The 27,846-nt window shown below is 38.5% G+C and overlaps 2 protein-coding genes across 2 annotated transcripts in view; one reads left to right on the forward strand and one right to left on the reverse strand.

Annotated features, from left to right (window-relative positions):
• LOC145668995 (uncharacterized) overlaps positions 1 to 27,673 on the reverse strand; it is a 31,235-nt gene extending 3,562 nt beyond the window's left edge. The window contains exons 1-7 of the mRNA XM_081737317.1: positions 27,485 to 27,673; positions 16,829 to 16,968; positions 13,118 to 13,235; positions 12,726 to 12,887; positions 11,217 to 11,450; positions 6,626 to 6,757; positions 3,376 to 3,548 (exon numbers count right to left, since the gene is read on the reverse strand). Of these exons, the coding sequence (XP_081593443.1) occupies positions 3,376 to 3,548; positions 6,626 to 6,757; positions 11,217 to 11,450; positions 12,726 to 12,887; positions 13,118 to 13,235; positions 16,829 to 16,965 (956 nt within the window). The 5' untranslated portion in view covers positions 16,966 to 16,968; positions 27,485 to 27,673. The remainder of the gene's footprint in view (positions 1 to 3,375; positions 3,549 to 6,625; positions 6,758 to 11,216; positions 11,451 to 12,725; positions 12,888 to 13,117; positions 13,236 to 16,828; positions 16,969 to 27,484) is intronic.
• LOC145667964 (uncharacterized) overlaps positions 1 to 27,846 on the forward strand; it is a 223,975-nt gene that overhangs the window by 40,897 nt on the left and 155,232 nt on the right. The window lies entirely within an intron of this gene.

A 27,846-nucleotide genomic window follows, 5' to 3' on the forward strand; every position in this document is an offset into this window, starting at 1 on the left:
ACCATTCGTTCCAATTGTTGAGAGACACTTGTACATAATATTCCAAGAACTAATACATACTATTGCAAAAATATAAAAGCACCACTTTTAATAGCCAATGGAAAAATCATGGCGTAACACCACCCGAAATACCCCATCTAGCATGCCATCCACCAGCATTTGCAATAGGTTCACAGATTATTTGATCCCTTGCGGCAAGGATAACATCTTGCAAATCACGAACATTGTTGTGCTGAGTGGATCTGGAAACTTGGTATTATCACATCCGGATGGACACTATATACAGATGACACGAGCCATTTGGTAACTGGAGAAAACAAAGATTTGGTGACGAAAAACAGAAAACAAACATCAGAAGAAGTGAAGATGTGATTAATAAATAACAGTCTTATATTAAATGTCAATAAGTCGTATGCCATTGATTTTTATCTTGACAGAAACATTTGGTTACTCCCGGAGGATAAAACTCTTTAAAATACTCCTAGGAAAAACGATTGGCAGTAATATCACTTTAATCTTCTCTAGTAATAATAAAAACTTTTAGGAAAATAAATAAGTAGCAATAGTAGGCTGTATATCATTCTATATTAAAATATGACATCATATTTTGGGATAATAGTAGGGAACATAATATTGTATTTGAATGTGAAGAATGTATTTTTACCATTACAAAGTTTGCATTCGTGTCATGTTATAGTATACACAAAACTGAACTCACAAGGTTTTTGTATTAAAGATATATATATATATATATATATATATATATATATATATATATATATATATATATATATATATATATATATAATAAAGATAAATATATATAAATATAAATATATATATATATAAAGATATATATAATCAACAAAATATAACATATATTGATGAAAAGTTGCATAAAAATTACCTGCTTTGATAAAAAATGAAGAAAAAAGTATTTTTAACTTTAAGAAATTACTAAAATGGAAAAAAGGGAAGTTTTTACACTGTTGATTAGTTTTGTGATTTTGACTACAGTAATATGTAATTATGCTTACAACCTGACAAATCCAATATCATGTGTGTAAATGACAATAAGGATACATTAAATTGAATTGAATATAACTGTCAAACATTTGAGTATTCAAAGTAAATGTTCAATCATGCACAAGAACAGTTAACCCACCTGTCTTTCTGAAGTAATGTATCATGAACTGAAAATAAGCAAGGAGATTTTTTTTTTAACAGTGTTATTTCTGGGATTTCTGTAACGTTTCTTCATACAAGAGAAATTTATAACAATATTCTATTGTTTGGAAAAGGTTACTTTTTCAAGATTACATGAACTATTATTTTTATACATCGAAACCCTCACCGTAAAACTAATATTTCGTAAATTTTAAGAAATGCCTAAAAATTGATCTTCCTGAAGGCTGTCAAGAATTTACCATTCAAATAATCTTATTAGTTGGTTTGGTATCAGAGAAGAAAAGGCACGTGCCTTTCTATTTTTTTAGAAAGAGACAATATTATCCATTTGAATATGATTAGGTTGTTGCATGGTAGGTTCAGAGCGCTATTGTTATTGGCATGTGCTCGGAGTTGATACAGTCCAACCAGCTTATACCTTTGTTGAATGTTTTATGTACGCATATGTCGCATTCCTTGTAATCGCGAAATTAATAACTGCATCTTGGGATGGTGTGTATTAGCCTGCGAGTCTTATCTATATGTATTCTATTTGTGGATGTGAAAACACTTATTGAATACAAGTAAAGGTGGTCATGAATGTACGAATTGGCAGATACAATTTTTATGCAGAGTGTTGTCACAATATTTTGAAATCATCAAAATAAGAAAAAAGAGTTCATATGGACCTGTGGTGGGAAGTGTATAGTTTCCTAATTATAGGGTACCGAAAACGTGAAAAAATTAACCTTAAATATCCATAGTTCCAGTACTATAGGACCAATCGTAGTCGGGTCAAGACATCACTTAGAAACTAGTATGTCAACTATCCAAATATCCGAAAGGCTGTTTGGGAGTACTTGATCACTCTCCACCTACCTCTCTAAAAATTGGTGTTCAAGTATTAGAGTGTTCTTAAAAATGGATATTTGATAGTTCACATACAAGTTCCTCAGTGATGTCTTGACCCGACTATGATAGGTTCCATAGTAGTGAAGCTATGGTACCCTATAACTCCGAAACTACCCACTTTTGAGCACAAGTCCATATAAACTTTTTTTCTTATTCTGGTGTGAAGAACCTATTCCCAAAATGTGACACATTTTTGTAACGTCCTGTATAAGTTAGGCGTTGCTTATCTATAGTTCTGTCAGTACCTGTATCGATTAAAGTAACCTGACCTTTTAAGATAGCACCTTCCATGGGCGCCCGCAGGATATTTTCCAGGGGGGGCAACACAATTGCTAGAATGAAACCCAACAAAACAAAACTTCATTGCTATCAGCACCACGTCAGCAAAAGAAACAACAAAAAGTGAAATTATCTTTTCAACTCAACTGACGGATATCATCATTCAAAATACTTAGCATTGCATGCAGCATCAGGCTGGATATAATTATTACTGAAAAAATATGAAAAATCACATAGGGGAGAGAAGTATATTAAAATCTTGGGGATGGGTTTGACTAAATTTTGTTACTCTAATCATTTAGTGAATCGTTGATTTTAAAAGTATACTATTGTCACCAGAAGAGCCTACAAATATTAACCTTTTTCGAAAATCCAGGGAAGGGCAATTGCCCCCTCTTGCCCCCCTCTGTGGGCGCCCATGGTACCTTCATATAATCAACATTAAAAACTTTCAAGCCTATCTTTATCAATCTTGCTATCCTTAAGATTACAACATTCATCTTGTCCAAATTTGAGCAGAATGCAAATTACCTTAGTGGCCTAATCTGATGGAAAACTGAAAAGCAATGGATCTTGCATATGTTAGATTCGGCAAAAAGGAAAGAAATGAAATGAAATCTTTGAGTTTTACGTCCCACGGTTATGCCGGTTAGGCTAAAGGAGACGGTGATGATGAGGAATGAAGGAAATGGTGGAATGAAGAGTGGGAGGAAACGGGAGAACCCCGAGGAAACCCGCGAACACGGTGTTTGTCCGCCACAAAGTTCACTTGGCGGGGGCTGGGTTCGAACCCAAGACCCCAAGCACCAGAGGTGAACGCTGTACCACAGAGCCGCCGCGGACCCCTCGGCAAAAAGAATAGGTCCAGCTGAAAAGTACGTTGAGATTAAGACAACAGTGTACAAAGTGATATTGTATCGCAAAAATCTATGTATAAGACTTACCCACACGCTATGCGGACGTATGCTAATGTTCATATTGAACGTATCATTAAATTAAATTAAAACATTTTCTTACTTTTCTCTGACTTCTCCAAGCACTTGTTTCTCCTTATCATTCAGTCCATCATAAAAAGCTTCAAGATTCAGCTGAAGCAAGTGGGAAGCATTCATTCCTAATAGGTGAGTAGCTGGTCCTGGTATATTGATAGTATACTGGGTAGCTAACTTTCCTAACTCAACACCATGAGACTGAAATAAATATAAATATATTATCGTTTAGGACAGGCTGCATTTATTCCCCACTGTTATAACATACATATAACATATCAAAATAATAAAAACACTTAAAAATTGGAAACACGTCAGATGTGTGGGTTGGCAACGGTCAGGTGACGATCACAGCGCTGGGCTGTTGGTAGCAGTGGTGCTAGGGCAATCTCTGTACTTCGTGAGGAGCAGCAAAACGGCAGCGATCCTGCAGTGGACTGAGCTGATAGTGGTAGCATTTGCTCTGATTTCCCGTAAGAAGTCAAATGATGGCACGTGGATGTGCAAAGTGGCAGGTGTGTTGGATGTATCGTGAAGAACAGAAAAAGTGATGACAATCTACAAAACTCACGACAAAAGTACGTCGGCGAAGAGAAGCAGTGGTCGGAGGAAAACCCTGAGTGACGGGTACCCCGGAGAATTAAAGTGAATTATTACTCAAAACCATCTTGTAACTGCAGTGCACGTGACGGAAGAACTCAAGCAGTACTTCCCACAACCTGACCCGACAATTACAATCGACCACGAGTTACATGACATGGACAAACAAGGGATTTTACGAGCGAAACCACTGATAAGGGACCATAACTCTTTAGCACGATGCCAATGGTGTCTTAAGTATTAGACATGGATCACTGAAGACTGAAAACATGTGATATGGTCAGAGAAGTCACTATTCATCTTATTTCAAACCATGGGTCGTGTTATGTATGGCGGACACCCGAAGAAGCATATAATCGGCAGTGTATAGGCCCAATCGTAAAACACTTCGGTTTTGTGATTCTATGGGTCGTATGTTTACGCTTACCAGTCGTGTACTACCTGTGCCATTTTAGGGACCATGTGAATACTGTGATCCAGATGTTATTTTCGAGCAATGACGCTATATTGCACGATGATAATGCGCCCATTCACACAGGTGGAGCATGGTTTGAGACATATCTGGGTGAAGTTGGGCTCACTTAATATCCGGACCTGAACGTAGCTGAACATCTGTGATCCGTTTGGGAGACAGTCTAGGTAGATTTCTGCCATCATCTCTCTCATGAAACTGACCGATGTACTGCACACGGAATTGTGTAATGTTCCAGTTGCGATACACAACCTCTGTGATTTTGTTCCACGTCGTATCAGAGCTGTTCTGATAGTGCAATGAGGTCCAGTACCATATTAACCTGGAAAAAGTTGCACTGTTTTGTTTGTATTACTTTGATAACAATCTGTATTGTGGTATTATACCTTTTGTTTCCAATTAAAAAGAAAGAAAGGAAAGTTACATGTGTCCGTGGCTGTGTTTCCTCTCGTAGGCTCCTGATTGAGACTGCAGAAACGGAGATGTCAGTGATAGTAGGAGAGAAAAAAAATATGAAAATAACCTGTTAACGTATGGATGTATTTTCTTTTTGCAGTCTGCTGGTTGAAGCTAGTTAAACGGAGATGTCAGTAAGAGCAAATTAAACTGGGAAATCTGAAACGTCAGGCGATCCTTCATACTGCGCGAGTTTAAACTAAGAATAGACAGTAGTGATAAGAAGAAAAATATGCCAAACATTTCGTGGTGATGTAATAAATGGGTGAACACTTTAAGTTAGACTGAACATCTCCAAGATATAGAACAATAGGGCACTGAAGGCGTTGGGAGAAGCACTCTATTGCAGTAAGGAAACGATTTTGCAGTACCTCCACTAGCTTGCAAAACGGTACAGAGTTGGATGGTGGCTCAACATTAGTTAAATGCAGTGCAGAAAACCACGATTAAGTTGCTCCTCTTCTTTATTGTCAGGGGAAGGACCCGTTTCTAAACAGAATGCCTTTTTTGTTACAATACTTCATGGCACTGCTGTCATTGATTGGAACCACATAAACCTGTCCCCAAATAGCTAAAATTACCACTGACTACATCAACAGATGGTTATGGTGAACTGCTCAGGGTATCGTGCATCACAAACTGCTGCCATCTGGCCTGATAATCAGTGCAACCGTGAAGTCATTTCTTGTGAATCGCAGAGATGTACGTCGTTCCCCCCTTACTGAAGTTGACGCTGCAATCTTGAGTAATGTATTGGTCCTTGCATCATTCTGTGGTCCTTGCAAATTATCGATTACAGAACGGAAATAGGAAAGAAAGACATTTAGTGTTGTTAGTAGGCGTTTCAGGATAAAAAATTTAGACAATCATGACTAAAAGGCAAGTCTTTATAAGTCTTCAGAAGATCCCTATTTTCATTTCCCAAGTGTTATTTAAATGGTATGTACTTGCATGTTGATACGCTATAGTGATCTTTTTGTGTCTTTCGTGAGTAATTATTGTTGTAGAGGTTTTTGTGCTGAGCTATAGTGTAGATACAAATAAAGTAATAAAAAAATTATTAAAAATCGTACACACATTTCAAGTAAAATACTTCAATACATAATACGAAGCAGATTCAATAGGGAATTTTTTCTAGGAAATAGTGTTTTTGTTATGAATTCATTACAGACACACTAGATTATCAGAAAAGTAAGTTATTCCTGGTTGTATACCTAAGTATGCAACTGTTATTTCATAACAATATCTCTAAGAATATATTACATAGAACATTAACAGTTTCCACATAGTCGCCACCATATTCAGACATTTGTAGAGTCATAGTACCAGCTTTTGAATCCCTTTGTCATAGAAATTTACTGTCTTGTCGTACTAAGTTCAATGGTTGGGAGTGAATATGCGTGCTCCCATTGAAGTAGTTATTGCTTTAGTTGTGACATACGGTGATTAATGCAGCCACGTTTTGTCATTTGTTACGGTATTATGGTCTGTCGCGCAACAAACTGAAATATGTAAGCTATAGATTGCTTTTTTGAACTCTTCACTTCCCTGGCTATGTCACGCCCTCAATTTACTGTACCTCAAGTGTTGTGCCAAATTACGTGAAGTATCAGCTATCGCACTGCCACATGGACGCTAGTGAAAGCTCAGGACTTACAGTCAACATGAGTGTTGCCACCTCAAAACTATCTAATAAACAACCTTGGGACAAGTTACCTAACGGATACACCTCATATATAATAATTCTTACCTTACAGTACGCCGCAGCGGCAGCGCAAGCGTTCTTGATATATTGTGGTGCTGGATGCCATTCCCGAGGGCCGCTGTTCGTAAGAATTCCAAGCCCTACACAGGCAGCATTTATGATCCCCAAGTCTTTTGACTGTAAACAGAACGATAAAATTATTGCCATATAAGTGTTGGTTATTTGTGATAGTACTATGTACACTCATGTCCAAAAATATTGTCGCATGTCTATAAATATGTTGTTGTAGGAATATAATTTGATAACGAATCCGCCTGGTATTTCTTATAATGTTAGTATGTGCATAATCGGCAAAGACATGTATGTGACAAATTTCATGCCAAAAGAGCAGTAAATAAGAACAATAAAGCGAAAATAGAACTTTCTTGTCCAATTAGCAACATTTTGTTTTACTCATTCTAATTTTCGTATTTATAATTCGTTTCTTATGAAATTTACCACAAATATACATTTACCGATTATACACGTAGTATCAGTATTAAAAGTACCCTGCAAAATCATTATCGAATTATATTCTTAAAAGAAGACAGTTATAGATATGCGACAATCATTTTGGACATGAGTGTACATTTAATAATAATAACTGAAAACTACAATAGGAATAGAGCAAATAAACAGTTTGTTAACGATTATTCTTAGAATCTCTCTCTCTATACATAAATGAAAGTGACTATGTTTGTGACTTATGGTAGTAATTCTAGAACCACCCGACCAATCTCGATCAAATATTCAGCATAGATAAGGTTCCGTCCTGGGATGGATTTTATAATTTCACTTGGACGGTGCAACTTAAGGGAGGAGGAGATGTATAAAAATGATCGAAAATAACCGATGTTAGTGTCGAATCCGTAGTTTTAAGGTCGCTGAGGTGAACAGTGACATTTCCGATGCTGTTTAAATTCAAATTCAGCCCCACAACTTGGGAGAGGAGAACCTCTTGCCAGGCCCGTATTCAGGGGGGTCTAGGGGGGGCTAAATTTTTGCTGGCCCCTAAATGTTTTACAGTAAACTTGCAAAAGAACTATAATATGGTGATGAACTATCATATGGTTGGATCGGCCCCCTCCTAACTTCAGCCCCCCCCCCCCCTAAGTTTTTGGGCTGGCTACGGGCCTGCCCCTTGCTTCTCGCATGGCCAACTTATGTGACAATGTCTCGAGTTCGAAATCTCGAAAATTTATGTTCTGATTGAAGAATGCAAGACAAAAAACACCATCTACGAGCGACCGCTTCAGTAATAGTAAAAGATGATTGTTTAATGGAACATATTACTAATGTTTATAAGGTCCCAGGTTCAAACACCGCTGAGAGTATAATACTTCGGATATAGATTCCAATACGGCTTCAACCAACTTCAACGATAGTTTCGTCCTTGATAACTCCAGTATTGCGTAAGGACGCAAGGCAAACAAATTCACAATAAAACTACGAATTAGTAACAAATTTATCAAGGGTTTTTGACTTCAGATGAAGAAGACTGCTTTTACTAGTACATTTATAAACTGTTACACGTGATGAAATCATAGTAAATGTCAGGTCATGGAATCACAGCTCCAGAACCTCCCTCGTGAGGCCATTGCTACTAATGTAGAAAGAGCTCCTCCGTGGCTAAGCGGTTAGCGTACGCGCCTTTGGCGCGGGAGTCCCGGGTTCGATTCCCGGCGGGAGCTCATGTGGTTCGGATTCCACGTTAATCAGTAGGTCCACGTCTCATATAGCCTCGCTGCTGAACGGGACGCTAAACTAAAATCAACTCAACTAATGTAGAAAAAAAATATATAACTTCCATGGATACGTTTTGATTTAATATAATTGGTGAGTATTTACTAAATTAGTATGCAAATTGGTAAGTAGTGTTTCGAATGTAGGTGAAAGAACCTTTTCGATCGTCAGATCGGAGAAAAGAGGAACATATGAAAACCAAAAGGTAAGCATTTTGAGTTTTTTAATTTTATTTTTAAATACGTGATTCAGAAAGTAATGCCTACAAGCCCACTACTTGGTCAATAGTACTGCACACATTCTGAACTGTTTATCATTAATGTTGTTTAGGCTATAGAATGTCACTTGTTTCACCTTCCTATCTCTTCTCATTCCAGAGTAATGGAGCAATCCATGGCATTCAGTGTCGACGTCCGGTTCAAACAGCGGGCTGCCATTGAATTTCTGACTGCGGAAGGTTGTGCACCCAGGATCATTCATCTCCAGCGACGAGTCATGAATACACTGTTATGATCCCGTAACAAAGCTTCAGTCGATGGAGTACATCCACACGTCCTCTCCTCCGCTAAAAAATTCAAAGTTCTCCCATTTGCTGGCAGAGTGTTGTTGACATTCTCCTTCATCCTGCCTAAAGTCCGGATCTTGCGCCCTGCGACTTTTGGCTCTTCCCCAAACGTGAGGATCATCTTAAGGGCCAGCTCTACAGTTGTAACGTTGAGATGCAAGCAGGAGTTTGGCAATGGTATCGCCAGCAGCCAGCACGATTCTTCGCCGACGGCATGAAAAACCTTGTTTCGCGTTGGTGCAAGTGTGTTGCCCGTAATGGGGACTATGTTGAAAAATGATGCCACCATTTGTATCTGACATTGGAAACTTTCCCCTGATACCTGTATCGGTGCTATCTGTCAAACACAAATAAATATATCACCTTGGAAGTATTACTTTCTGAATCACCCTCGTATGTATATACCTAGGTAGATTGCGTGCTCTGATGACGATTGAAAATCTCAGAATCTACGTCTAAGTTATCCTTCATTTTTGTTATTAGCTGTAAACATTTTTTTATGCTTACGAAATTTATTGTCGTCGAAAAACACACACGCGGTAGATAGAAGGTCACTAAAATAGATTTCTTATTATTTTTTTTCTTTTTTCATTTCATTTGAAATCCCGATTCTCTAACATATCGCAATTTTCTCTGTTTATTATACTCCAATTAATTATAACTAAGTACTGTGTAAACGTATTAAGCTTCCTGCTTTTTTTTTTTAATCAGTAGCAATCAAATACCGGATAAACATCTTGTTAACATGAACCATTTTTCTTAGTACTGAACACTAGACAGATTAAGCTTGATATCTTTATTATATATATGTATTCATGTTTTTTAAAGAAATGTGAATAAACTCTGAATTCACTGATATCTTCTATAATTCTGCTCTCAGCCGTTGAAATTATGTTTGTGAGTAAAATATTTTGGAAATATTTTTGGAATAATTCCGCACTGACAGATCTGATAGTCGAAATCTGAACATAAGTTGAGACCAGACGCGGCTTGTCTATAAGTGCTGCAGAGCTGCAGAACTACCAGCTATTTTAGTGGAATAAATGTATTTTCAATTGAGTTGAATTATGTTTATTTTAATCAAGGTAATAACAAGTAATGATGATATTTGTTCTAACAGTGTCCTGAAATTGTACTGCTGGATATGCTACATAGCGTAGAATTACTGGAAATACCTTCTGAAGTATAATAATATTGCAAGAGCTGTGCACGGATTGCCCTATGCTTTAGCATTGAGACCAAAATCTTCACCAGCCGCACTGTATTACGTTTTTCTGGCTTGTTAGATAGGATTTACTGGAGCTGCACTTCCAGCAGCTCAGAAGACACGAATACTTCCGAAGAAGTCGAAGACACACGACGTGATGCACATGAGGCGCCGTTCTCTTGTTTTTGATAAAGGTGTTCACTGTTGTGCGCTTTAAAAATATTAGTATTCCATGTTCGAGTTTGTGCAAAGTTTCTGAACAAACACAATTTGTGTAACCATTTTAAGCAAACCATAAAACTTTTAGAAATTCTTTTAACTACCCAAATGACAATAGCTGAAGCAGAACGTTACTTCTCTAATTTAAAAATAGTTAAAACATTTTTGAGAAGGACAATAGCCAGGAAAGACTCAGTGCTTTGGCTGCCTTATCAATCGAGTGAGATTTCATATCCATCATGCCCAACTTTATTGATAGAGTAATAGGACATTTTGTATAGCAGAAGACACGTCGGATGGACTTTATTTACAAACGATAATATATATATATATAATTCAGTAGTATTAATAAAATTTCTGCCTGTAAACATTCCATGAATCCGAAATTTTTATGGTATTTGAAACAGATGTTTCTTCCCATATTCTATTTTTAAAGTTCGTTACACGCAACAGTGGCGTATTTAGGGAAGAGCTATCGGGCTCAAGCTCTCCCGAAATTCATTAAAACTTGTAGGCGTTCAAAAGGAAAAATTAAATGATTATTCATATGCTGTGTATAGCTCCTCCCGAAACAAAATCCTAAATTCGCCACTGACACACAATGATCAAAACAATAGTGTTTTAGTTGCATGATACAGTCAAGTTGTATATATATTTGTTAATTTCAATTATAATTGTCATTTATAAGGGTTAGAACGCTAAAAGTTTATGATGGTTGGCGTACATTTTATAATTAATTACTCCAAATGGGACATTTAATACAGAAAAAAAAAAACTTTGCAGAACTACCTCAGATTATGGTATCGAGCCGCTACTGGTTGAGACTCTTTTACTTTGAAAAGTGACGAGACGTGAAAACTTACCTGAAAGAATGGCAGGTAGTTGTCCAGAGTGTTGTCGATCAAGGTTTTACGGCAATATGAGAGGACAGTGTGTATAGGTACTTTGCTTCTTTCAATGACTTCTTTTAGCACTGAAATCGGGTACCCAGTTACCCCAATATAACGAGCTTTTCCGGCCTCAACGAGAGATTGCAGGGCAGGTAAGGTTTCGTTCACAATAATGTCAATATTTGGTGCGAATTCCACATCATGAACCTGAAAGAAATTCGACATACTCTGTTATACCTTTATTATCGCTATGCATTTATTCAAATTAAAACATAATTAGGCAGAGTTTTTCAGTTATGGGTTGAGGAGGTCAAATGGCATTTTGACGGAACACATCACTAACGCGGCACTCAACAATGAATACTAATTCTCTTGTGGGTATATGATTAGCATACGCACCTTTAGCTTGGGAGACCCGGGTTTGTTTCCCAGTGTGGGTAAATATTGTAAAGTTCTGCTTGTGCAGGAGTAGGTAGAGCAAATTACAGTCCGAAATCGTTTCCCACTACCGGTTTATATTATAAAATCCTTTATAAACAGTATTGTAGAAATGTAACTTTTTTAATAGGCTATAAGGTAACCCAAAGGTCTAAAGGTGACCCAAGGACTGGGCAGCCTAAGGCAGAGTCTCCACAGAGCTCTGCAGCAAGCTAAGTGGAGTGGATTACTAATCCCCAATGCTCCGAAGCAAGCAGAGAGGGGGTTTGAAAGTCACAGAACTCCGAAGCAAGCTAAGCGACTGAGATTGGGAATCCCGACAGAGCTGCGAAGCAAGCTAAGCGGGAGGAAAGGAAAAGCCTAGAGTTTCGAAGTAAACTAAAGGTTTTGGGTTGTGTCTTTGCTAGAGCTCTAAGCAAGCTAAAAGAGGGATAACCAATCGCAGACTAGTAATTGTCGTTGAAATCGTTTCAATTATATAGGCACTCCAAGGGAGGTAGTGGCGCTACTGTTCCTCCGTCGTCATGTGACTGGTGGCGTCACTGTAGTATCCGTCGTCTGTTCCTGTAGTACTAGATAGTAAGGTGCACGTGGTTGCTTATAAATAGGAGCATATGTTGAGTGTTTGTAAGCACAAGCACGTGAGATATTACAATATGGTTCGGATCCCACTTTCAGCTATATGTCCATTTCTCATATAGTCTCGATGCTAAACGGGACACTAAATTCTAAATCAAGCAACCAAACCAAACACTGAAAACACTCGTATGCATCTTCCTCAGTGCCACTTATAGCGTAATATATAATTTTCTTACAAATACGAGGTTTTAGTTTTTAGTTTTTTAAAGAATGAGCAAGGAAAATTTATTTGACCATTATCGATACTCACTATTTTAACGGGAATACTCTGTTAAAAAAAACAAACAGAAACGATTAATCCCCTATCAGGAATCGAATTCAGTTCCTTATGCAGAGAGATCAACCATGTTAACTACTCTTGTTATTTGAACAATCATCAAACGGTTATAATAATTTTTCTAATACCTGTATGATGTCCACGTAGGATAATTTTAGAAGAGCCAGACTTCGTTCCACGCTTTGGATTGTCTTTTCAGCAGAGAAGTCAAACATGCCTTCGTAAGTCCATTTATAACGACCAACTTTCGTTGCCACATAGTAAGCCTCTCGCGGAACTCCTTCCAAAGCCTGCAAAATACGTAGTAAAGTTAAAAATAAACGTAAAAATTAAATTGAAGGCAATCAAATGAAAAGTAAACACAGAAATTAAATTGAAGTGTTATTTTGAAATGAAGGGAAAGGGGAGTGGCCACCCTATTTTTGTTAACTTGCTTACTGATCACAGATGGGTTTAAATTTGCCTTTTCAGAGAATGTCCACACACTCGGATCCTCATTGTCCAATGCTGTATGTCTTACCTTGCCAAGAGTTTCTTCTGAGCGTCCTTCCCCATAAAAGGGAGCTGTATCCACGTAGTTGATACCTTTCTTGATTGCTTCTCGGACGGTTTTTATTGCCTCTTGTTCGTCATATTCTCTAAAAAAAATGAGAGAAAAGGATTACTTAAAAAAAGAAATGGAAGAAATGATTCATATGACCGTAATTACGTAATGAGTCTCTAAAACGTTTTCTTCTGTATATTAGATTTAGTATTAGCGAGGTAAGTCAATGTGACAAGAATCTTGATTTTGTATATATGCTGATGTCAGTGTAAATAAATTCTATTAATACATGAAACGTGTAAGTTTAGGGTCCATTAAGTTAACTGATATATATATACGAGGACTATCCGGCAAGTCACATTTCAGCGCGGTGCCGCTAAGAACGAAGAAGCGCCGACATTTTGTGCAGAGGTTGAGGTTTCCACCCGTTCAGTGCGCATCCAGCTGTGGACGTACAAAGTTCCTGTTGCTTCTGCTCTGTTCATAACACATTGTTAACATAAGTGATCCGATTAAAAAAGTTGCCAGTTGTAAAATGAGGTCGGTGATACGACTTTTGTTGACGAAAAACATTAAAACTGATTGACATTCATCGAGAGCTATCTAATGTTTTTGGTAAAGATGTGATGACTGACATTGGAGTGAGGCGTTGGTGCATGTTTAAAGTTGCTCACGAAAGTTCACGATGAAGACCGAAGTGGGCATTGGTAAATATGCCCTGCGGCCACCGACTAACAGCATGTTTTGATGACTTCGTCAGGAACATGGTGAAAGCGGCCCTTCGATAAGGTGATCGTGCAATCGCAAGGGAGTTAGATATACAACATACCACTGTTTCTCAACGGCTTTTGCTTTTAAGATAACCTCCCTGTAATCCAGCATAACCCGATCTGTTTATCTACCTAATTAGGGAGAGACTACTGTCAGACTCGGAGTGGGGGGTATAGGGCCCTGGTAGGAGCCTCACTTGGAGGGCCCCATATTATATTATTATTATTATTATTATTATTATTAGTAGTAGTAGTAGTAGTAGTAGTAATAGTAGTAGTTTAAGAAGAAGAACAAGAAGTTTAACGGAGTCTTGTAATATTTGAGGGGGCGGATTTTCTTGAAGCAGTCAGCTTCATTTTCTCGTCATGGTGGTGCCTCAGGGTGGAGATATGTTCTGTTTCTTTATGGTGTTACAATGACGTGTCACACGAGTAATAGGGCCCCAGCAGAACTTTATAAAAGTCAGTCTCATTTCGACATTCATGGGGCCCCAATACATTCGGACAATATGATGCTGAGTCCCCATTCTTCATATTGTTGAAATATATTTTTACTAGACCATAAACAAAGGGCCGCAAACAGGAGTTTACAATACCGTTAGTTTCATCCCAAAAATTGGACCTCAAGACCATGTTCAATGCTGAGGGCCATCGAACTCTGGGAACGGAACAAACTAGAACGAGTAACTATGCTTCAACACAGCAGACATGTTTTATGTTACTTTCCATGCTATTCAATATTCATTAAGAGAAAAAGAGAACCCCGGCAGGGATTCCTGTCCTCCTGCCCTGGCCAGTCCGAACCTGCCTACTGTAATTTCGGACATGTGGCTACTTCCATATGTTTCTCCTCCTCAGGAGCACTGTCCGACAATCGACCTACTTTAGAAACCATTAACTTTCCCTGAACGCGGCCCGTATTTCCACAAAAGCACGGTAGTTGTTTATTCGACAAGTAAGTCTACAAACCTTTCAACTAATAACCCAGTAGGGTAATGGGATTCGCTCATTGCGCGAGAAGTCGAAACCAGTCTTTCCCAGTTATACGTACTGGCGAAAAAAACTTTCCCATTGAGCAGGAGAGCATCTGCAGTGTTAAGGCAAGCTCCCTTTCCCTTAGACCGAATCCCACGGTTGACCACAGCCCGCCAGAAAGCGACCCAATTCCGAGATCTCCTGAAATTTTAGAGGTGTCTCTCTACTTCTCAATTGTGCCTACTTCAAGGTGTTCAGTTTCGTGCTGAGGTACCACGAACGCGTTGAGGCAGTAGATGTCTTGTCCGGGAGCCAGTGGCATGTGTTGAGGCAGTAGGTGCCTTGTCCGGGAGCCAGTGGCATATGTAAATCAACATGTGTAGTCAGTCGAAAGTGCTCCCCGTGTAGGTGCAACAGGGCCCCAAAATTGTTTTCCTCAATTTACATTACCGGTCCCAGAAATTGATGTAGGACACTGCTTTCGCAGTCAATATCATTTAGGAGATAAATATCCCCAGTGTGGACGGCATGGTTCCACCTGCGCGCGGGGAGCTACATGCCATCCTCAAGTCTACGTGCTGAAGTACCATGAATATTCCCTCAGCCCAAGGGACGTCTTATATACCCTAGTGAGATATCACGAATCATCTCCATCAGTAGGGGATCCACTATGATACGCTTGATTGTAGACAGACGTACTGGCAGAGCCGTTTGAGACGATGGTATTCATTTTGTCTCCCTCAGTTTCTTACTTTATTACAGTAGGCGACGGTAACCGCTATCCATTAGAAAGTTGATCTGAGTACCTGCCTAAACAGTTTGCTCGTGATAGGTGACAGTAGTCCTCACACTGAAATGTTATCTGTATTCTCAAACTCCCACAGCATTATAGCCGCTAGTCGTGCTACTAGAATCCTTACACTACGGTCATCCAAGAGCTGGTCAGTTGCTGTTTCCACCCTTTCTTGTGCATTGAGTCTCATATACTACAGGTAGACATTACAATTATATTTTCATGATGATTGCTTGATCTAATGGCAAGCACAGAAACCTTATATTCATCAACACATGGCAAACTGATACTACCCAAGCACTTAGAGCTCCTGCACGGTTGAAACTTATGTACTGGATGTAAGATCTATCTGTGCCCACTGACGATTTTTTCACGTTGATTATCGATCCTAGCAGAGATCCACGTGAATGAGTAGTTGAGGATACTACTTCTTCTAGTCATCACTGGTATAGCCAACTTTGCTGAGTTCTCTACCAAACTCTTTTGGGTTCTTCCGCCATTTTTATGGCTGTTGCTAGCATCCAAATGTGTTCCCATATCCACTTTGGGTAATGAGTTATGCCCATTTCGCAGTCTGCACCTCAGACGTAACATTTGACCTCTGTTTGAGGGGAATTTCCTAGTAATGGAGCTCTACCGACATATGCAGTGGCAGCACCCGAGCGTTTATGGCAAGCTCACTTCCCCTTGTATTGACATGGCATCGAATTCCTCGATATGATCACAGTAACGTCACCTATACATGCCTTCCTCAAGTTTTACCACGCTGCCGGACTCAATCGGGAGCATAACTATTTGGATGGCGTGCCGATACCTCTCTTTCCCCAGCAAGGGAGAACGCACTGTACAATTAATTCAAAAGTGACTTTGGTATTTCATAGCTTCAGTGATTCCTGAGATGTAACATTTACTACCGTTATTGTGCATCTTTCCCCCAAGTAACTTGGTGGGTCGACGCGAAGTAAGAGATACGAGCTGCGAATCTTTTTTTATGTATGTATATATGAAGTTATAGATACCAAGTATTAGATCGAGATTTTTTTCTGTAAATTTCGGAAATCTGCCTTGTACCAAATATTAGTGATTGGTTTGGTTTTTCACAAATCAAACTCTGCTAATCTGTTACTCTTATTTTCAGCATGTACTTACCCATAAAATCCCCCGAGTGGCCCACATCCAAATCCTATCTGTGATACTTGCAACTCTGTCTTCCCTAGTCTGTTGTACTTCATTTTCTTAACTGCAGCCTCATCATGGAAACCTTTTACATATGTTGGTGGTGTCATCCCCTAACAAAAGAAAATGAACTATTTTTAAAGAAGGAAAACCACATTTTACTATGAAGTTTGAAAGTATTAGTTTATATTTAAGAAATAGCTTACCTATTTTTAAAAATACAAAATAACGAACATGCGAAGACGCGGTTGTGGTACGCATTTTCGTTCGCAGTTTCCATTATCTTCCAGCCCATAATAGTAGAATGTTTCTAAAATATAGTCATTGCGGAGGAAAGCTTCGAATAGGGAACAACTGGATTCCTTACGCCAGTCCAAATCTACAGCAGTGCATTGGACGTGCGTCTAGAGATTCACAGATATATCGTTAAAAAGGTATAGTCCGCATTCCTGTAGCCCTCCATGCCTTGGTAGAAGGCGAGGAATGATTTTCAGGTGTGTGTGGTGAAGCTTTGTCTTCATGGATGCAAACCATGTTGATCTCATTTTCGTACATTTCTGGGAGTTCTTGCCCGTAGAGCGGCATCAGGGTCATCTGCAGTTCTTCACCTCGCGAATCTTCAGTGTCCCTCAGTGACCATAACCATCAACAACAATGAACCGTCGCGTCGGGAAAGTCTCTTTGCATGCTCAGATCCACGTTGTAAAGCGCTTTTGGTTTGCCGGACATCGGTTGTGTAGCTTCCAATCGTAATGCTTGCGTTCCCGTCAGGAATATCAGTAAGGTCATAAATGTAAGCTTTGAACACCTTTTAGTATTCATTGGTTGTCGCAAGGTGCGCTTCACAGTTCACAGAGATACTGTACATTTAGACAGTGCTGTAGTCCTAAAACTTTCGGAGGGTATACGCTGTTTTGTGATTATCTATGATTATCATAAAAACATAGAAGGCATTTTCTAATGAACAATGTAAAACTAATGTATTAATTAATTCAATTAAAATATAAAGGATACATTACTGTTTTATAGTCTAAAAGTATTTCATACTATTTTCTTGATGTCACTCCTTACTTAAATCACACCATTAATAACATAAATGGGTGTAGGCAAGGAGAACAGACCAACTTACTACAAGAAGGAACAGAAAAATATTGCGCCCGATGATCCAGAAGTAAGAACATTGTTCCCAAATTCAACTCTATAAACTCATTAAGACAAGATAATTAATAGGTTCTGTATTGTTCAAAGTTACGTATTATCATTGGCGTGATATTGAAAATATTCATACCTTAAATTTTAAAATATCGAACAAGTTTGGTTCTCTTCAGCAGAAAACAAGGTTTTAAGCAGTTGAAATATCACAGTCATCGACCTTCAAAACGATTGGATATCCTCTCAGAACAAAAATGCGTCATTTTGCATCGATCTAACCACCTGATCCTAAAACTTAACAGTTTTGTTTATCCAAATAATAGTAGCTAGTATTAATAACAACAGTAACAACGAAAACCTTCGGTAAAATATAAGATGTGACATTAAACTTAATAAAATCTTCTCCGGAAGGTACTTGCCAGTGGCCACCAGTTACTATTTGGTACCAAAGTGATCACCATCCTCTTAGGTATTGATCAACACTAATATGATCTCTGTGTGACCGTCTCCTTTAGCCTAGCTGGCATAACCGTGGGACGTAAAACTCAAAGATTTAATTTTTTCTCTCTATGACTTACGGCTCCTTAAATCTCCCGAAATCGAAACTTTTTTTGACCAATATTTTGGGAACGGTAAGAGTGACGCGAAAAATTCTATTACTTTCTCAGATAGCTTGTGATGTTCTATCGAATGGAGGGGTCAAAATTGAAAAGCACGCAAATAAGACAGACAGACAGACAGACAGACAGACACACACACACACACACACACACAGAGAGAGAGAGAGAGAAACAGACAGAAGACAGACAGACATAGAGAATTCACTAACGAACTTTTTAAGTTTGTTGAAAAGGTGATACAGTCACTTTATCATTGGAGTCATATCCCGATTAAATAAATATATCAGTAAATGAAACGGAAGTAGAAAATACTATACGGTTTGAAGCAGAAGGTACACTCTAATGACTAGGATTAAGCAAAAGATATACGGCGTGTACCGCCGTGTACCCTCGACTACAGCCCTGCAGTTAGATGATTTGCTTTCTGTATTTGGTTCGGGGGATTCTCTTGCATGGCCATTTCGCGAAGTTTCCGCTGGATAGTTGTGGTGGCTTACATGCAGAGAAGTGATTTCGTTCTGTTTTTTTGGAGAACCGAACGCCGGAGCCACTGAATTCGTATACTTGCAAATCACATTATTGATTACAGTCAGTTTTCTTTTACACTGCTCTCTGATCATTGAAACACTAATACAATATTTGCGTCATAAAGGTGTACAAGATACTGTAACACTCACAAAACCGACTTAGGCTGTTTTGGGTCTAGCTAGAAAAGACAAATACTTGGAAAAGTTAAACATCCTACTTCTCCCGAAAGTGTCTCAATTAGACGGAATTTCTAACTAGCGGGAAAAATAACTACTCTCATAGCTCACCCATAGCACTGATAGACGCGCCTGACCAACATCGGGTGATGTTAGTCTACACGCGGCGGGAAGAAATTGCTTTGGTCAAATAATATGCGGAACAGTCTTAGTATTTTTATGTTTTAGTATTTTTTTAACGCAGTTTTATTTAAAATTACCATAATTTTATATCGGTGTTAATAGGGGCGGATCCAGGCCCGACTTCTGGGGGGGCACGATGGGTTGTCATACTGCTACTTCGAGCTACTTTTAAGAGCTTCAAACTCTGGGATGGGTTTTATTTATATATATAAAATAAGAAAGTTTCTTCTTCTGGGGGGCAATCGCCCCTCTGAATCCGCCACTGCATCAACCGCATTTCAGAGAGCAGATAAGATAATCAATTTCATAAAATGTAATTTCTGCGAGAGAAAGTTGAAGAGGCTTGCTTATGATTTGGTTTTCAGTTTAGCGTCCCTTTCAGTAGCGAGGCTATATGAGAATGTGGAGCTACAAGTTAACGTGAGATCCGAACCAAATAAGCTCACACCTGAAATCGAACCCGGATCTCCCACGCCAAAAGCTAGCTTATGAAATTTCCAAACTGTTATTCTCAACTATGATGTAATACGCAATTCGCGTGATTTTTTTTTTTTGGACTAATGTTCAATCTAAGAGAATCACAATGCAGACCTCGAAGAGTACTTGTCTGCGAATCACAGTTTGAGAAACACTGCTTTACACCAGATTTAAACTTCAGTTCACAAAATCCATTGTCGCAATTATTTTGTAATAACATGTGCAATGTAAAAGATGTCTTTACTGTTAAGAATTCTTAACGACAGAACGGGTTAGAACAGGGATGCAAATAACCACTCGCCCGGGGCGAATGGTTCATCAGTGCGGGCGAGTATTTAATATCATACTGAAGGTAAGTAAATGATTGCTATTGTGGGATATGCGCTAGTAGTTCTTTTTTTTCTTGGGCTAGTAAAATTTTGTTGCTTATTTGCATCCCTGGTTTAGAAACATCGTCTTGTTATACGTTTACAGGACTGTCCATACTTTTCATGGACTCCCAGGCAAATTTTCTATGAGGAGTCTCAAACCCAAACGTAATCAATGGTCGTTAGCACTGTTGCCAACTCCATTTTCTTTGACAATATCCAACTAATAATTCAAAAGTCGCTCGATATCAATGTTATGAATGGATTGAACTTTATCCCAGTCACTGAGGGTGGCTAGAAAGTCTCTAAAATCGAACTCCAGTCTCTCATGCCAAAGGCGCGTACGGTATCCGTGTAGCCACGAGGGAGCCCCGCTGCAAACATTGTATATACAGGGTGTTTCAAACCAACACCGACATTGTTTGGGAGGTTATTCCTTACACCAAGATAAGACGATAAGTATAGATCAACCTGGGTGCACAAATGCTTCCTTTCCGAGTTATAGGCTGCCGAAGACATAAAAAAATGAAGTTTAAAGGTCCAAAGCTCCAAAACTATGAGACCTACCATAGTCGGATCAAAACTTCATTTAGGAACTAATATGTGCGCTATCCAAAAATACATGTTTCAGAATCCTAAGGTCCACGCAACAATTTTATAGAGGCAGTTAGGCTACGGGCATAACATTTGAAGTACTCATCAACTACCTCTATAAAAACTATTGCGGAAGTATCTTAGGATTCTGAAACATGGATATTTGGTTAGGGCACATATTAATTCCTAAATCAAGTCTTGACTCGACTACGGTTGGTCCCATATTTTTGGAGCTGTGGACCTTTAAAATTCATTTTTTTTTTTCGTTTTTAGCAGCCACGCAGCCTATGACGCGGAAAGGAAGGATTTGTGCACCCAGGTTGGTCTATACTTTTTATCTTGTCTTCGTGTCAGGAATCACCTCACAAACGTCGTTGTCAGTCTTGTTTTGAAACACCCTATATATATAATATAGGGTAGGATCCAGGATTTTCCGAGGGGGGTGCCAGTGGCGTAACTAAAGGCTTCGGGGCCTCCCCGCAGACAGTGTGGAGTGGTCCGCCTTCTCTACGTCCCACTTCATGATTTAGGGCCCCCTGATGGCTTGAGTATTGCTGTTACAGACATGTGGGAGTGCATCATTGAAATAAGAAAAATAATTTATTGACTAATTGTTTGTGTTGAAAGTAGGGATGGCCAGATCCGGATATTTTTGGATCCGGATATCCGGATCCACTTGGGTCCGGATATCCGGTATCCGGATATCCGGACACTGGATCCGGATCCGAGATTTCGGATCTTGGATCCGGATCCGAAATTTCGGATCTTGGATCCGGATCCGAAATTTCGGATCTTAGATCCGGATCCGAAAAAACGGATCTTGGATCCGGATCTGAAATTTCGGATCTTAGATCCGGATCCGAAATTTCGGATCTTGGATCCGGATCCGAAATTTCGGATCTTAGATCCGGATCCGAAAAAACGGATCTTGGATCCGGATCCGAAATTTCGGATCTTAGATCCGGATCCGAAAAAACGGGTCTTGGATCCGGATCCGAAATTTCGGATCTTGGATCCGGATTCGAAACTCCGTGTCAGAAAATTCGGGTGTTCCGAATCAGCAAAATTTTCGAAATTATTGACAAAGTGATTTTCATTCCTATGCTTAAAATAAGATTTTAAGACACTTTTGGTATCTGATCGTGTGACAGCCTTGCGTTCCCTTCATTCTGTTGATATTTGGTTTTCGTGCCTTAATATGTCACAATTACTCCAAATTTGATTGAGTAAAACTGTCGAGTTAGGTGAGAGCAATCTCATTGTCAGATTAGATTCTGGTGGAAATACTTGACCGAAAAGGTAGTAAATCTTTTTTAAAGCTGTCATCCTGGTGGAAATTTGTCCTTTGTTTTCTGTAACACTAGTCAAATGCTGGGATGAAACCTTAGTCTCAAGCCCAAGCTTCTTCATTAGACTCTGGCTGCTTACTTTTCTAATTCTTTCTGAGTTATTGTGGTCACTGAGTGAGGCCATTTCCTAGTCGTGATGGGCTAGGCCATTGCTAATAGAACAGCCCATAAAATATAGATCAAATCAAATTAAGGAGCAACTTCCTTTTCTTGCTCTTGATGAGCATTTTTTTCTTTCTTTAAAAATACGTTTCTCTGTGACCGTACCACTCCAGTTAGAATTAAGAATTGTAGTAGAGATGAAGTTCTAAATGGCAATTAATGTATCAAAATCAATGTATTAATGTACTGTATGTGTATACAAAATACCATATGGAGCCTCGAGCAGTAACACGTATCTTTGTAATTAGTAATCCACTACTATTAACTCTGCATAGGTTGTATAAGGAGCTATATCATTCATGTAAACACATAGGCGGATGCAGGGGGAGGGCGAAAAGTCGTTTGCTCCTACCCAGCGCCACCATTAACAGTGTACTTTAGTAGTAATTTGTGGCAATTTCAGATCATCTAAGTAATTTTTCACTGCTAGCATCCCCAACCGCCCCCTAAGAATCTATCCGCCCCCTCGAAGAGTCCGTTCTGGATTCGCCCCTGCGCAAACATAATTTTATACAACTCATTCAAGAGTACATTTTGGTAGCTTTTTAAAATTTTTATCTTAAAGGATTGTCATTTCTCGTGGCTACTTATGCAATTTTGTCCACAGGCATACATGCAATTTCCAGTCATTACGCAAATACATTTATATACTTAATAGACCTCGGCTAGTTGGGGGCTTCGCCACTAGACCCCCGTTACTAGGGCCTCGCACCACAAAAGCCTCTAATCATAATCAATTTAAAAAGAAATGTCTGGGGATTTGCCCTTAGACCCTCTGATATCTCATTTAATCGGCCTATGACCTCGTACCTCGTAAACCTACAACCATACCGAATCTCAGTTCAAATATCAAATTGTATGTAATAACATTCCGGTATCCCGAGACATACCGAATTTCAGTGCGAGTACATGGGGGCTTTCCCCCCAGCCCACACATTTGCTCGGTCTACGGCCTCGCACATCATACGCCTGCAAACATAACGAATTTTTAAGGGGCCGCGGTGGCTCAGTGGTAGAGCGTTCACCTCCGGTGCTTGGGGTCCCTGTTTCGATCCCAGCTTGCACCGTGTGGACTTTGTGGTGGACAAACACCGTGCTCGTGGGTTTTCTCGGGGTTTTCCCGTTTCCTCCTATTTTCTTCATTTCATTTATTTCTCATAATCACCGTCTCCTTTAGCCTAACCGGCATAAACGTGGGATGTAAAACACAAGCATTTTATTTCACAAGATAACGAATTTTTGTTCAAATAACAAGTTTCATTTCTCTAACATTCCAGGAAGTGAACTTTGTGGTGGACAAACACCGTGTGCGTGGGTTTTCTCGGGGTTCTCCCGTTTCCTCCCACTTTCTTCATTCCACCATTTCATTCATTACTCATCATCACCGTCTCCTTTAGCCTAACCGGCATAACCGTGGGACGTAAAACTTAAAGATTTCATTTCGATTTCTAACATTCCAGGATTCCGAGATATAAAAGTATTTTCTCCCCGCCCCTTTACTTCCCCTCTAAGACATACATCAAAAAACGCTTAAGTACATACCTAATTATTTCAAATGTAAAGTCCAAATACCAAATTCTATGCTCCTAACCTTCAGAGGTTCCCAGATATCGACATGTTATTATAATAATTACAATCCCCACCCTCTTTCCTTTCCATCTCTTTTCTTTTCCTTTTTACTAAAACGTCAAAAAACACTGAAACACATGTCAAATTATTTTCAATGAGAAGTGCAAATACCAAATTTCAAGTCTCTAACCTTAAAGGATATAACATATTAATACAATAATTGTAATCCCCACTTAATTTTTTTCTCGCCCCTTTTCTTCCCTTCTGGGCCACACATAAAAAAAAAAAACGTTGAAATACGTATCTAATTATTTTAAGTGAGAAGTCCAAATACCAAATTCCATGTTTCTAACCCTTTAAGTTTCCGAGATATAGGCATATTATTATACTAATTGCAATAATTGCAATTACCACCCGTTCTTTTACTTTCTACATCTTCCCTGCCCCTTCTAATTTAAATATTAAAAAGCACTTTAACAAGTATCATATTATTTTCAATGAGAAACCCAAATACCAAATTTGAAGTATCTAACGTCAAGAATCATCAATATTTTCCACCCCATTTCCCCCCTTCCTCGTCGAATTTCCGAAAGTCCTTCCTTGGTGGTATCCTACGTCACAAACCCTATAAACTGTCCAAATTTCAAGTTTGTAGCTTAAGCGATTTGGTCTGTACGGTGATCTGTCACTCACTCACTCAGTCACTCAGGACTTTGCCCTTTTTATATAGAGATATTTAAGATTTTATGGGAAAGCCATGGATTTTGTCCTAAGGCCGCCAGTGTCTTAGAAATGTAATAGCTTTGCTATAAACTTTAAGCAATCAACTGACTGATCTGCGTCTATATGTATTATGTAAAATACCGCTTATGATATTTATTTTGCTCGTAATAAAAAAAAAAATAGAAATGATGACGAAAATTCAAAGACATCCATGATTTTAGCGTAATGCTGCAGGAGTTCAGATCATTGAATTAATCATAAGAGTCGATTGTATAAGATAGACTACATTAAATTCCAATGTGGCACAAAAAATATGCAGCATTACTATGCAGTTTTTCAACGTTATAACTCATTCTGAAAATATTATCATAGGTCTTACAAACAATCGAATTTTAATCCTAACTCGATTAATATAAAACAAAAGGCAGATCTATACAACTATTGACTTCAGATGAAAGTGGCATACTTGTAGTACGTTTAAAGATATACTAAAGACTAAATGATGGGGTGTGCGGAACAATGGTCTAACCCGAAAAATGTGAAAATGAGATTTTGATGTAATCTTTTGTCATTTAAATTGAATTGTCTTCCCACTGAGTTAGATAAAATTCACCTAGTCAATTTTATACATATGGATATTTTAGTTCTGGGTCTCAATCTAAGGCCTAAAATATTCAAAACAGGAGTATGAATCTGAACTTCGAAATTTCGGGTGCGGATCCAGGAACCGGATATCCGGATCCAATGTTCAAAACTTCGGATCCGGATCCAAGATAGAAAACTTCGGATCCGGGTCCAAGATCCGAAATTCCGGATCCGGATCCAAGATCCGAAACTTCGGATCCGGATCCAGGAATCGGATATCCGGATCCGGATCCAAGATCCGAAATTCCGGATCCGGATCCAAGATCCGAAACTTCGGATCCGGATCCAGGAATCGGATATCCGGATCCGGATCCAAGATCCGAAATTTCGGATCCGGATCCGAGATCCGGATCTTATAGGATCCGGATCCGGATCTTGTAGGATCCGGATATCCGAGATCCGGATCCGTCTGGCCATCCCTAGTTGAAAGTGTGTGAAGTGATTGTGAGCAGTGTCACTGTGTTTCATAACACATTTGATACAAATATTGTGGAAGGGAGGAAAATATATCCCTCCTTTTCATAATATGTTCTGTAATAGCAAGCCTGAAACAAAGGAATGTAAATAGCATGTATCAATGTAGCCAACATAAATTTAGAAATATCCATACTGACTAAGAAGAATAATGACCTGTATTAAGTACTGTTTGGAAACGTAATACTTCTCTAAATAACTCGAATGGTGGATAATTGTGTAAATTCAAATGAATACATCAAGAAACAAATGAAATTGAATATAAATTCCTTTGATCCTGCAGGTAAATAACTCCGGGCAAATAGTTATCGATCTGATGGTCACATGGTCAATATCGTGAAATGCGTGGTTTATGTTGAATTTTGAATCGGATCCCATTGAGTGCCCAAAATGCAACTTTGTGGCGTTTTAGTACGCATATGAGACATCTGAACAATTTTGAACAAATTCAGAGGGACATTTTTATGCCAAATTCAAAATTCAAATCTTAATTTGAATTTTTGAAGTTATTTTTTTATTTTACAAGTTTTTTTAAATATAGTACAACTTGTAGAGCAATCTTTAAGCTTTCCAATGGTGGGTTTTTTTTTTTTTTTTACGTCTCAAGTGCACATATTAACCATTTTATGACAATATTTAATAATTACTGTAACTGAAAAAATGCAATTTTTTGGACATTTTTGAACACCCTGTATGGAGACACTTTCAAGGTGGGAGAGGTAATATGTGGGATTTTTTCATCCCTCACTGTAATAAAGCTGTACACCAATTTTTACAAAAATCTGAGATGGTCAAGTCTGATAAGTTGTTGTTTTGACATTGAATGTCCCTATAGCAATTAGGAAAGGAGACGCTGAAATCTAAGACAACAAACTACCCACCCTATGAGAATAAATAAATTATTAATTTAAACGATTTCCCTTTTGGAAATTTATATAAACCAAATTTTCGACATCGTATTTTTTAAAATCTTGTCTTAAGCATGGCAGTGTAAAAATCTTTTTTTTTTTTTTTTTTCTGGGAAAAGTGTACTTTGTAAAGTGAAAGAAAACAATATTTAGTCTTTCTCATTCGTACGAGACGCAAGTTTTATACTGGCTGGCATCGATCCAAAGAATTTGCGACCAGTGTGTGTGTGTGTGTGTTTCTTTCTTTTTGTGTGTGAAGGTCAATCTTCGAACTTGAATGTCGCACCCAGATCGATCCGTGTTTTCGTATCAAATGTTTATCTGTGGTATTACGAGAGGCGATAATATACAAAGATATCGTACACAGTTGAAGTTTAATGTATATTTTTTAGAAAGATAGTTTGTACTAGATGGAGTATACTTAAGTAAAGCACTTGATTTATTGAAGTAAAGACGACTTACAATAAATACTTTTACAGTATAATAGAAATAAGCTATACATATTTAGTAAATAAAACATGCATCTAAAAATATAAAGTTCAATAATGAAGAAATTCAGAGATGCAGGAACTCTGTTGTGTGTGTGGGGGGGGGGGAGTAAAGGGAAATTTAAGAAACTACACCAGGAAATCGAGTTCGTAAACGGTGCCTTTTTTTCCCGTTCCTGTACCCCTGAACTGGTTGGAAACAAAAATACGTACCAATAGCTTCTCGTTGCGTCAGCGATATGAAAATACTGTCGGTCAACGTGACTGGTAAAATCTAACGATGCACAGAATGCCACTCTAAAACAAATTAAACTGAAGCGCGTTGGTAAATTCGTTCGTTGCGTTTTCTTGTTATCTAGATTCTTGATAGCAGCTAATCACTACACGAGCACTTGTATAATCCTAACTGGTTACATAAAACTCAAACCAGAGGGCACCAATCACTTAGCGGAGTTGGCGACCTTCGCTTTGTAAATTCAAGAATATGCGTTAGTGATAGGCACATGATTTATCACACGCCATTTGCATACCTTAAGTAAATAATAAAGGGAAAACATTTCAATAAAAGTGTATTT

The sequence above is a fragment of the Thermobia domestica genome, chromosome 13, assembly GCF_964235325.1.
Source record: "Thermobia domestica chromosome 13, izTheDome1.hap1.1, whole genome shotgun sequence".
Classification (NCBI taxonomy): domain Eukaryota; kingdom Metazoa; phylum Arthropoda; class Insecta; order Zygentoma; family Lepismatidae; genus Thermobia; species Thermobia domestica.